The sequence below is a fragment of the Dicentrarchus labrax genome, unplaced genomic scaffold (assembly GCF_905237075.1).
Source record: "Dicentrarchus labrax unplaced genomic scaffold, dlabrax2021, whole genome shotgun sequence".
Lineage (NCBI taxonomy): Eukaryota > Metazoa > Chordata > Actinopteri > Moronidae > Dicentrarchus > Dicentrarchus labrax.
Window position 1 is genome coordinate 12,463,101 of NW_026136713.1, and position 11,456 is coordinate 12,474,556.

Here is an 11,456-nt window from a genome sequence, read left to right on the forward strand (position 1 = left end):
CAAGTCAAACCTCAAACAGTAAAACCAATGCAGAAAACACAATGGAAAGATGATATTTACTTAGTTTCATGTAGGAATGTGAGAAAGGTTACATCAGATCTTTGTGGAGTGAGTTAAAGGTTGGGTAACAATTAAAGAGAAATCCAAAACCATGAGACCAAGACTGTGATATAGTACAAAGAATGACATGGCAAGTAATGTAACTAACATTAGCTGGGTTGTAGTTTTGTAAACTGTCTCTAAAGTTGCTGCTTTGAAACTAACATGCAGAGAGGATGAGATGAGTTTCCCTTTGCCAGCACACCAGCTCCAGATAGCGATAATTCACAGCTTTCCTGTTACTACGGCTAACTTCACAATAACAGCGTATCTTGGCAAACTACAAAGTAAGCTCAGTGTCCATGGGCAAGTAATTTAATGTTACCTGACACACAAATCCTGGCTAGAATAACAAGTTAGTGTTGTGTGGCTCAGTCCAAGCCATTTGCTTTGGCTTGCTCTTTAAGCACTGCTTCCAACCACTTAGTTTTGCTTGAAGGCAAGGTTCAAACTATATTACCATACATTAAGGATCATCAGCGACAGAGGTTTCCCCAGGCCTGGTACAGATAAAACCTCCTGCCCACATATGGCCAGTTTCTATCTATTTTAAAATCTCTACGGAGTTTCAGGAACTTTCATTTTTTTTAAATTTCAGCAAGTCAACTGAGTTGAGGAGGAACTCCCAATTTTACCCTACTTTCTTTCATTCTTTCTTTGTTTTTATAAATATAAACCACTGATATATGTTGTGTGTCGTAAGAATACGGTAACATACAATTTAAATGTCATGAATATCATAGTGATACCAGAAGAGAAAAAATACCATCAGCCACAACATTTTATAAGAAATATTTTATTAAAATCAAATTACAAAATCAACAAACTGTAATTAGACTTTAAAGGTGGGGTGAGTGATTCTAGGTAATGCAATTTTAATTAAAAATGCTCTCTGGTTCTGTACATGAAAAACATTGGATCGAGCCACACAACAGTAAAAGTTAAATTTCTTGCCCGTACACATTAATCTTACTTTCTAGGTTTCCAAGATATGTTGTTATTGTGATGTTTGCTGTAGTAGCGAGTTGTGAGAGTTGTGAGTGTATCGCTGTCTGGTGCTGGTGTGCTGGCTCTAGGAAACCGCCTCATCCTCTCTGCATGTTAGCAAACCCACATCAGAATTAACATCAGTTACATTACTTGCTGTGCTCTTGTTATTATGGTATCTGTTAGGGTCTGTTAGCTTACCCCACCTTTAAGTCACTGCACTTTATATCCAACAACAAAAACAAATCAGTACATAACTTTCATAAAACTGAACTAATATTTGTAAAAGAATCTTACATTCATCAGATTAATTTTGCAATTTATATAATGTATTTAGTCAACAAGATACAGTTAAAAATATAAAATTGTTTTACAAACATGTTAGAAAACAGTTGCTTATAGACATCCAGCAGATAAGAAGCAGCAATATGATTAATTTGGTCACTACATATTCATTATAAAAACGTGACTCATGTCAGTCACCTGATATGGCTTTCATTGCATAATGATTTAGGAGTGTCTTCATTTTTTCTGTTCCCAATGCAGGATGAGTGTAGACTGCAGGAACACAAAAATACAGAATCACTGTAAAGTTAAATTATACTTCTCTGTGCACTACACTTTGAACCTCTCATGTCAGAAAGCAGAAAGATATGCACAAGCTCAGGACCTTTGCAGGGACTAAAATCATTGTTGATATTATAGAATAATACTACTTTGTCAAACCACTCAAATAAAAAATAAGATAAAGGCCTCCCAAGCTCATCAATGTTGACCAGTTCTGCTGAAACCTTACCTGGCTAAACAGGTAGACCATAGGGCAGCCCCAGCTCAGCGCACAGTGTAGGGTCTCTGCTTTGAAGGTGAGTAAACATCTTCCTGCTGGCTGTGTATCCTTTCATCTTCACCTTGTCAATGAGGCAGCGTGCCCTGTCTGCCCTGTTGTTGTGAAGTATTGAGTCTTTCTCCTCGTCATTTAAGACACCATCTTCTAAAAGGTCATCCAGCAGCTGATTAATAACTTCTCTGGACATTTTAACCACAAGTTTAGACCTCACGCTGGCAAGTTCCTTATCTAAAACAATAAAAGTGAAAAGAGAAAAAAAAGACTCAAATTGTGACCCTTCTAAGGTGGTTTCATGGTGCACGGCCATTAAAATACATTTCCTAACATAGTAATATTAATATGGGTCAAGTAACCAGGAAATGCATTTATTTTTTTATCAATGGGTATTGATTTTTTTCCGTCAGATAAAAGAAATCAATAACATTGGGTTTAAAAACGATCCATTCAAATGTAAATAAACAAATACATTTTGACATTTTCAGTGATTACTGCAGCTTTAAGGTCTTAAATTCATTATCTGGAGCAGATTTGAATGATTAATATTACCGTTTAATAAACAATTTCAGTTCTTCTGTGAAGAATACCATATATGCTATCACGATGTATTAATGTTTGTGGTGTTAAATTTTAATTTATAACAAACCTGTCACACCATACCAAGATTGTGTTTGTCAGCTTTATGTGAAATATCTACAGCAGATCTTATGACACTTAAACTACTGTAGTTCTTCAAAACACTCATCATATACAGCGTCTTACCGTACACCACCTGAATATCACCGTAGTCATCTGAAACAAAATGCAAAAAAATTAATAGGTGTTTATTTATAAGGCATTTGAGATAAATACGGCCAATATATAGGTAGAGTAAATACAGTAGCATAATAATTATTTATAACCACTGACCTTTTCGAATTGCACTGGTCCACACTGGTCCAGATCCATGTCTGAGTGTGAGCTGGAAGTTACTGTCTGGATTTTCAATGAACACTTCAAAGAAGTTTGGGTCACTGCTTTCATATGCAAGCTTTAATTTCTGCATATAATAGGAAAAAAGGAACAGAATTAGACTTTGTGCCAATTTTTAAGGTGTTATTATTTTTAGAAGATTGATACCACACTCAACTCATGAGCTGTATTTAGCTTAGCATAAATACTGGAAGGAGGGGGGAAACAGCTAGCCTGGCTCTGTCCAAGCATTAATCCTTATGTTTAATCCTAACAATAACAGTACTGTAAAAACAGGATGTTGTGATTGAGAAGCGCAGTGATCAAGGTACAACATGTTAATATGCCAGCTTTATGGCCAAGCCACACCACCTGGTGAGCAGCTTTTCATTTGGCGCCCACATTAAGAGGTTGGAGCAGCCACACAGCCCACTTGAGCAGCGTGGTGCAAGCACAGCTGCAGCAGCGTGTCATCTAGAGATTCAACAAGATGCACTGCAACAGCAGTTCAGCAAGGCAGGTAGAAGTAGGCGGTGTGGCCAGATACTTTTGAACAGAGCCAGTGTAGCTAGTTCCCCATTTCTAGTCTTTTCTAGTGTGCTGACATCTAACTTTAAGTAAGACAGTATGTTAACAAATGTCAAACTATTGCTGTTTGTCAAATGAAGGTCCTCATTATTTCAAGATAACAAATGGTATTGATGTCTAATCTTTTATCACAAAGATACCAATTTAGTGTGATAACAAGATAAGACTTTATTTTTAAGTTTGTTTCAATGATGATAAAAATACAGACTATCAATAATCAGCACAAACAACCTCTCTTAGCAACATCATCTCAGTTATATTAGATATTACGTTTCTTTTTCCATTGAACAACATGTTCCTGTGTTCTCATCCTACAGTATTATATATATTTCTATAATTCACTTAGATTTAATAGCTAAGAGACAGTTCAAACCATACTTCAGGGTAAATTTCTGCACTCTCCGTATCAGCTGTGAGAATGAAACGGTCACGCATTTTCAGGGCCTTCACTGGGTATGGCTTTGGGATCATTTTGTGTCCACTGGATAATTCCTTGTTTTTTATCATCTGTGGTGGGGAAAAAAAACACAAAAAGCTTCGTTCCAGCTTAGGTTCCAGTAGCCAACATTGGTGTCTGTGTTTTGAAGTATGAATCAATATGGTGACAGTAGGATATCCAATAACCTGTTGTATAGCAGGATCACAAGGGATCAGATAAACATGTAGTGTGAGGAAGGCTTTGTTGGTCTTGTATATTAACACTTTACAGTTAATTTTCACTGGAAAGCCCGCTTTCATCAGGACTCCTCTTGGAGAGAAAACTGGTTGGTATAACTTAACATGGGATGGTGTGACCTCAGACACTTGTTCCACAACATCTCCATAGGCATCTATGTGCAGAACCGCAAACTTGTCCAATATTGAAGGGATGTCATCTGCATAGAAGAGCATTAAGGTTTTTACAAACATGCAGTTAAACATCATTAAAGTTGTTCTTTTTGTATTATTATATTTTGCTGCTTACCTGTGCAGATCCAGTGCGGCAGATATACTTCATCTAATTTTCCAGCAGTGACTGTGATGTCCAGTAGGGGACCTCCAGCAATGTATTGCATGGTTTCCAGTCTCTCCTTGTGTTCCTCCCAAAAGCCAAACTGGTATTTTAGGCTGATCTTTTCGTTACAAACCCAGCGCAAGCCAGAGACACTGCATTCAAATTTACCTGCTTCAGACTGATGGCTAATTTATGAAAGGGAAAACTTTGGTTCCCTTTGCACTGAAAGACCAACTAATATTGTTCATGTAAAGAGACAACAAAATATGCCTTGTTTTTATTTGTTTTTAGAAAACGTTTTTTACCTGTAAATTGAAGCATCCACATAGTTCACTTCAGGCTCAAGTTTAATCCAGTCATCCTTAGGGGACGTCCGTGTTACTTTTACGATCTTTGTTGAGGTCCAAGATATGAAAGGCTTCTGAAAACAGATAAAGTCTAATTTCACTGTATATCTTTAACTGTGATAGTATGTAGTTTGTAGAGTCTTTAAGGATTTCATTATATCTACAAATTACCTGCTGGGGTATTAAAGCCTAATTTTAAAACTTTAAATTATATTCACTTACATATTGACTCTTGAATGTAATCATCCATCCATAGATATCAAAATTAAAACAGAAAGAGATGAGAGGCATGAACTACTAATTATTGATAAAGTCAAAAAGGATGCTTTAGATAGCTATGGATCTACTCACTGAACCTCTCTTGCTGCTTTCTGGCAGACTCTTTGCAGATTGAAAAACAATTCTGAAATGGTAAAGAACAACTGATTACTTATGGTGCTTGTAGTCAGTTTCTCCAATTTGTTTAGGAAACATTCATTATACTAATTTATTTACTATTTTTTTGTATATGAATTAGCCTCACCGCGAGGGACTGAAGATTTCCTCAATAACATGTGGCTGCAGTTTCTTAATGATGTTGTAGAAGATGTCTTTGCCTCCAACTCCAACAGCTTCCAGAGCTTCAAAGAGATCCCTCATCTTCTCCACCGAAGTCGAGAGAGCCCTGATTTTGTCATAACTTTCATGTTGAATAACCCCCTTTGTAAGGAGCTCATCCAAAATTGGATCAACGCTTTGCACAGTCAAGATCAACTCAACCTTATGTTTATCCACGAAGTGCTCCTCTGAGGGAAGGCAGGGAAAAAATAACATTGATATGTCTCATGTAACAGGTAAATGCATTGTATGTGATTCATTGGATTTGAGGCTTCATTTAATAAATACACCAATCAGTCATAACATTATGACCCCTGACAGGTGAAGTGAATAAAACTGATTATCTCGTTATGATGGCACCTTTCAGTGGGTGGGATATATTAGGCAGCAAGTTAACTGCAGTTAAGTTAACTATTTATTTCTATATTTATAATGCAGCTGATGAGCATTCATCTCATATTACATTAAGATTGTCATATTAGTTGTTAAATCACATGTAAGCACTTTACAATGCATGTGGACCCCAAGAAGACAGGAAGCAGTAGCTGCAGTAGCTAATAAAGATAAAATAAATAACATAAACATAAAGAATTGATTGTGAATTATAAGGGACTAGACGTATAAAGTGTTCATTTTGGATTTATAATTTTAGAACAAAGAAACAGAGCAAATGCTGAACCCTGCATACTGCGCTGCTCAAAACGAAAAATACTGTATAAGCACCACTATAAATAAAAAACAACAGAATTGACCAGAAAGAATAGTTTGATAATCCTATGGTAAAATCCTGAACTATTAGGTCCATGAAAGTTATACATTTAACACATTTCTACATCAAAGACATACGTTTAATGTTAAGTAATTTTCTTCTTCCTAGTTCTTACAGTGTTTCAGACAACAAAATAATTACTCACTGTCACTATCTGACATCAAGGACTGTCCACCTGCCTCCATGACTGCCAAAATAAAAAGACACAGTGTTACACTACAGTTTAAAAATATCTGAGTTAGTACTGATTGACACATTAACTCTCATTCAGAGGATAGTCGAGAGTTTGTTTGGCCATTTTTTTATTTTTTATTTTTTATCTCCGCGCTCCTACCCAAACATTTTTTGAGACATGATACATATTCAGAACGTTAAAGAAGTGAAGACAACAGAGGGTCCAGAGCAAAAAAAACCCAACAAAATCAATAAATAAAAAATAAATACTACATATAAATTTAAAATAGATAAATGAATGAATTCAAAATATATAATTATATTATATATAACTTTAATTAATTGTGAGTGGAACTGAAAACCATGCAATGTTGAGGGTACAACATACATGTGTAAGTTTAACTAAAAAGTTGTTTGCACATATATATTGGGTTTGCTATTATGAATATGAATTTATGGAAAACACAAACAAATTCAGCATATGATCACAATAAAAGCACTATTATCACACCAAACACATGACAATTAATTTTATTTTCCTCCAGTCCAGGTCTGGATAGAGGTTATTCCAGTAGGAAACGACATTTGGAACAGAGACAACTTCTTTTTTAAATGAGGCATGTATATCAGCATTACGACACCAGAAGGAAGCAAAAACTAAAGCGTATTCTTTTGGTGGTATAGGAATGCTCAGAGTATGACAATAACGAGGGTAAATGACCAAACCAGTTTTCCAAGAACAATGATTTGTGTTATATTTGGAATATGTCCCTGTTGTTCCAGATGCCATATCTGTGAGGAGAAACTAACCAAGAAAGGAGCATTTGTTCGTGAAAGTTTGACAAAGAGGAGTTTTTTCCAACATTGTAGCAGCAAAGTAAAAAAAAACGTTTTTTTTTTTTTTTGGCTGGTGACGCCAAGAATGTATAACAAACCAAATTTCATGAAAATCGGTTCAGAAATGAGCGAGTTACTGTCGCATTTAGGATGAAGTCTGCGCCTCTGCGCACTGCTGACCAGCGGATTTTGACCTCTCCGAGCTCAAACGTCAAAACCCACCACAGCAACGGTCATTGTTCGGGTTGCTAAGCATTAAAACCTTTCAGTTTATTAGCTGAATGTCCCTGATACAATATTGTTATTAATCTGCATCAAATGGTGTGAAAACGTTACCGCAGTGTGTCCGTCTGCGTTGTGGCAGCCAACCAGTGTCTCCACAGCCACCGACAGAGCGTCAACCTCGGTGTGGAGTGAAACCAAAAAACATTTAGTGTGTGTGTGTGTGTGTGTGTGTGTGTGTGTGTGTGTGTGTGTGTGTGTGTGTGTGTATCGGACATTGCTTCCGGGTCTGAAAAGTGAAAAGCCAACGCGGAAGTATCTTAAAAACCTAATTCAATGTAAAGGCAATGTAATCTACTTAGAGTCATTTATTTGTGCACATTTTTCCAAAGAATACATTTCAAATTCACCCTGACATGATTGACAGGTACTGTAAGTGTGAAGCTACAACCAACAGCTTAATAAAACACTGGAAATAGAGAGGAACAGTTGGCTCTGTGTCCTTATAAAAACTACAACTTAATGCTTAATTCCTGCTATTCTTTTTATTTAGAGCTGTCTCTGTGTCCAGTTCTCTCCAGAAATGTAACCTGAGCTCCATACTGTATAGAAACACTGCCATCTCTCATGACTGCCACTGATCAAGGGGCTGTTTCCATATATGGAGCTTTATACTGTTAATAATGTGACTGATTTAAATGTTGTAAATAAATATAATCCATCAGGTTAAAGTTTGTTTGTTTTTGTTTGTTTTATGGATCATGACAGAATGCATGTTTTATTTCATTATGTTAATTGTTATACCAGATATAATAATAATAATAATAATAATAATAATAATAGTCTTTATCTTTTCATCTTAGAGCAACGTTCAGTCACACACAGTAGTCTGTAAATCAACAGAACAATGTAACCTGAGAAAACAAAATGGAAACACATGTTTTTAGCATAGAAATGTCTTCAGATCAAAGAAAAACTGATGTAATAAAACTGTAATCCTGCTAATAATCCACATTTTACTAAATATAACTGTAATCCGATTACATATTTTTTCTGTAACTGTAATGGATTGCAATTTTTTTGTATCCTGATTACGTAACTCATCTTTTACTCCCCAAGCCTGGATTTAGTATGAGGAAGTCTTGAACCGTTTTATTAACATCTCCTTACCTATCAATATTTCAAATCATTTATTGTCTTTTTGGAGATGTGGAAAGAGTAATTAGTCAATTAATCAATTAACATAAAAGTAATATGGTTTTGCAGGACAGAGACAAATTACTCAAATGCTAATTGCTCAACCACATTACATAGCCACATAATTGTAACTCGCGGTTATGTGCATTGTATGCAGGGTTATGCTGGAGGAGTGTTATTATTTTTGAGGCAGTTCTTGACAAGAAACATTTAATGTCTTAACTTCAAGAAGGTTATTTTCACATTTACAGTTCATAATCAATGCTGCAGCAAAGAAGGAAACAGATTACATAAAGCTGAAACTACCTCTGTGATCTCTATTTAAAGGATGTTAGTAACATGTACACAGTTATTCTATATTTTATGTTCTTTTTTACGACACCATACATGCTCAGACTTGCAAAGTGCAGGAATAACTTGACTCTGACAGACTGAGGAGCAGAGAAATACCAAGGATTTTTCCCAAGTTACGACACTGTAGCATAAAACAATGCAACAAATTGTCTTGGAAAAATACCGGCTGACATTTTTCACACATGTGCGACTGACACATGGTGAGTTTTATGTGAGAGAAAAGGAAGAGGTGGGTATGATTCAGAAGGAACAGAGAGAGTATCTGCAGCAGGCCACTCCTCCTCCTCCACTTTTTTTATTCCTCTTTTCAACTCCTTCCTCACTTCGTCTCTTTCTTCCACCATCATGGCTTTCACTGGGAAATATGAGCTGGAGACTCAAGACAAGTATGAGGAGTTTCTGGAAGCGATTGGTATACGGATTTTCTTACTGATTACTTAACCAATAAATGGATAAATGTGAGTCGTCATTTAAACTTTGTGTTGAATTTCTGTCACAGGCCTTCTTAATGCCAAGACAGACCACAAAGTGGTAACAGAGGTGGTCCAGGATGGGAACAACTTCACCTGGACGCAAACCATTCCCGGCTGGACCTGGTCCAATCAGTTCAGCGTGGGCCAGGAGTGTGAGCTGAAGACAATGACAGGCTCCAATTTCAAGGTGAGTTATTAACAGACCCCTGAAGAAAATCGTCATTTAACAGCAAATCTGACACGCATTCGTCAACTTGTCATAAAGTTTTCATGCAGTTAAGCTCATTGGACATTTCCCTCTGTGACCTTTTCATCCCTGTGACCTGCAGGCTCCTGTCACTTTTGAAGGCGGCAAGATTTCAGTAGAGTTTCCTCAGTACCACTTCACAGCAGAGATCGTCGAGGATAAGCTTGTGATGGTAAGAGAAGCAACCACTTCACATGTGCTAAAGCGATGAAGCTTACTGAGACAAATTCTCTGAAAAAAAGTTGCTGGTTTTTTTGTATTTTCATTCCAAGTCATCTTAATCTTTTCCATACCATGTCCTCTAGTACTGCATAACTCCAGGAGAGAAGGGCGTGACTTTCAAAAGAATTAGCAAGAGGATCTAACGCTGCGAGACTCAACATGCTTCAAATTAGAAAAACTGCTGTGGGAGGTAAAAACACATCATGACAATGTTTGCTCCAACTACTGAAGCAAGAGGAATAGCGAGGAGCAAGTGGAACATCTCTCGGCTTCACAGGGCTGCATTTTGTTTTACTTTTCAGATCTGAATTGACAGAAGTGGTGAAACTATGTACTGTATTTCTACAAGAATGAAACAATATGTTTGTGCTAGTGTCCATGTTTAACCCAATAAAAATCACCTAAATATAGCCAACGATAATGCGATTCACTTGTTTTACACCACTGATGCTGTGTTAATTGTCTCTGACATTCAAGGTCTAAATATTAAAGTGGGAAAAAATATTTTCTGTGTAATTTGTGCACGTATTCACTGCAAAGACGAGCTACAATTTAACAAGAGGATACAACAGATATATATGTTTGAGGATAGATTTATTATCCTTAGTATTAGGGATATTTAAAGGTCCAGTGTGTAACATTTAGGAGGATCTATTGGCAGAAATTGAATATTACATTCATAGGTCTGTTAAAATCACCTGAAAGTAAGAATCGTTGTTCTGTTAGTCACCTTCCATGGAGTCCATCATGTTGAACTGGCATGTTTCTACAGTATTGTTTCTTTCTTGGGGTGGGAAGGTGAAACGAGTGAGTTGCAATCTACAACTACACCACTAGATGCCACTAAATCCCACACACTGGTCCTTTAAGGCTTATTGTTTGAATCTATGTGTCGGAAACAAACATGACACAAATACACTAATGAATTAATGAGAGGGTCCTGGTGTTATATGTTTCCTCCTCCAGTAATTTTTATCTAATGGTTTCTGGTATTTTAGTAGTTCTTATCACGGTGATGTATGTTCAAGTGCTCATTTTTCTGATAAGTTTGGTTTAAATTAGTTATTCGAAGCTATAAAAATTGGGTTTTCACATTATAATTGGCTCCGAATGGCAAAAGATCGCAGCGGCTGTATCCGGGATAATATGGCTTTATTTTTGTACAGTGGGAGGAAGTGAAGATGCGACATTCATCTTTTCTTTGTTGATGATTCAGGCTTGCTAGTCTGAATAAACAAGGCAATTACATCTGGTCAGTAGGCGATGTAAATGGTGTTCAGTTAGTTATTACTCTTTGTATGTGGGAAGTTATTTGTATGCAGTCAGAAAAGACTTCTATGCCTTTCATGGTTTGTGGCTTATGGTTATAAGTTGTCTGTGGCAACAAGAGCTGTTGTTTCCCCAACAACTGACAGAGTAATTCAACATGCTACATTAAAAACAAGCTGAACTCACAGTGACATTAAAAAGAAAAAAAACAAAAAACAACTTGCTGACTTTCCATGCTATAACTGGAACCTTTTAATTACAATATGTGAGCAAAACTTTAGTTTA

At 36.5% G+C, this 11,456-nt stretch overlaps 2 protein-coding genes across 5 annotated transcripts; one reads left to right on the forward strand and one right to left on the reverse strand.

The window, feature by feature from the left end:
- Positions 1–879: 879 nt before the first annotated feature.
- LOC127374883 (NACHT, LRR and PYD domains-containing protein 1b allele 5) lies at positions 880–7,621 on the reverse strand. Of its 4 annotated transcripts, none has more exons than XM_051420556.1 (12): positions 7,524–7,621; positions 6,322–6,363; positions 5,334–5,595; positions 5,162–5,213; positions 4,769–4,881; positions 4,434–4,648; positions 4,094–4,344; positions 3,848–3,976; positions 2,840–2,969; positions 2,693–2,722; positions 1,883–2,161; positions 880–1,644 (listed from the first exon to the last, which is right to left on the reverse strand). In XM_051420556.1, the coding sequence occupies exons 2-11, from the start codon at positions 6,359–6,361 to the stop codon at positions 1,887–1,889; spliced, it is 1,497 nt and encodes a 498-aa protein (XP_051276516.1). In that variant the 5' UTR covers positions 6,362–6,363; positions 7,524–7,621; the 3' UTR covers positions 880–1,644; positions 1,883–1,886. The 4 variants fall into 4 exon arrangements, with proteins under 4 accessions (XP_051276516.1, XP_051276517.1, XP_051276515.1 ...); XM_051420557.1 differs by having other exon boundaries at positions 4,434–4,615; positions 4,769–4,884; XM_051420555.1 differs by having other exon boundaries at positions 4,769–4,884.
- Positions 7,622–9,203: 1,582 nt separating this feature from the next.
- On the forward strand, positions 9,204–10,312 carry LOC127375023 (gastrotropin). Its single transcript, XM_051420807.1, has 4 exons — positions 9,204–9,372; positions 9,460–9,620; positions 9,763–9,852; positions 9,986–10,312. The coding sequence occupies exons 1-4, from the start codon at positions 9,306–9,308 to the stop codon at positions 10,043–10,045; spliced, it is 378 nt and encodes a 125-aa protein (XP_051276767.1). The 5' UTR covers positions 9,204–9,305; the 3' UTR covers positions 10,046–10,312.
- Positions 10,313–11,456: the final 1,144 nt, after the last annotated feature.

Excerpts from the sequence above, each read along its gene's own strand:
- LOC127374883 (XM_051420555.1), bottom strand. The coding sequence starts at position 6,361 with ATGGAGGCAGGTGGACAGTCCTTGATGTCAGATAGTGACA. Across the intron at positions 4,885-5,161 it reads AAAGCAGCAAGAGAGGTTCA|AAGCCTTTCATATCTTGGAC; the intron begins GTGAGTAGATCC and ends ATCTGTTTTCAG. Across the intron at positions 2,970-3,847 it reads GTGCAGAAATTTACCCTGAA|AAATTAAAGCTTGCATATGA; the intron begins GTATGGTTTGAA and ends TATTATATGCAG.
- LOC127375023 (XM_051420807.1), top strand. The coding sequence starts at position 9,306 with ATGGCTTTCACTGGGAAATATGAGCTGGAGACTCAAGACAAGTATGAG. Across the intron at positions 9,373-9,459 it reads GGAGTTTCTGGAAGCGATTG|GCCTTCTTAATGCCAAGACA; the intron begins GTATACGGATTT and ends TTTCTGTCACAG. Across the intron at positions 9,621-9,762 it reads TGACAGGCTCCAATTTCAAG|GCTCCTGTCACTTTTGAAGG; the intron begins GTGAGTTATTAA and ends TGTGACCTGCAG.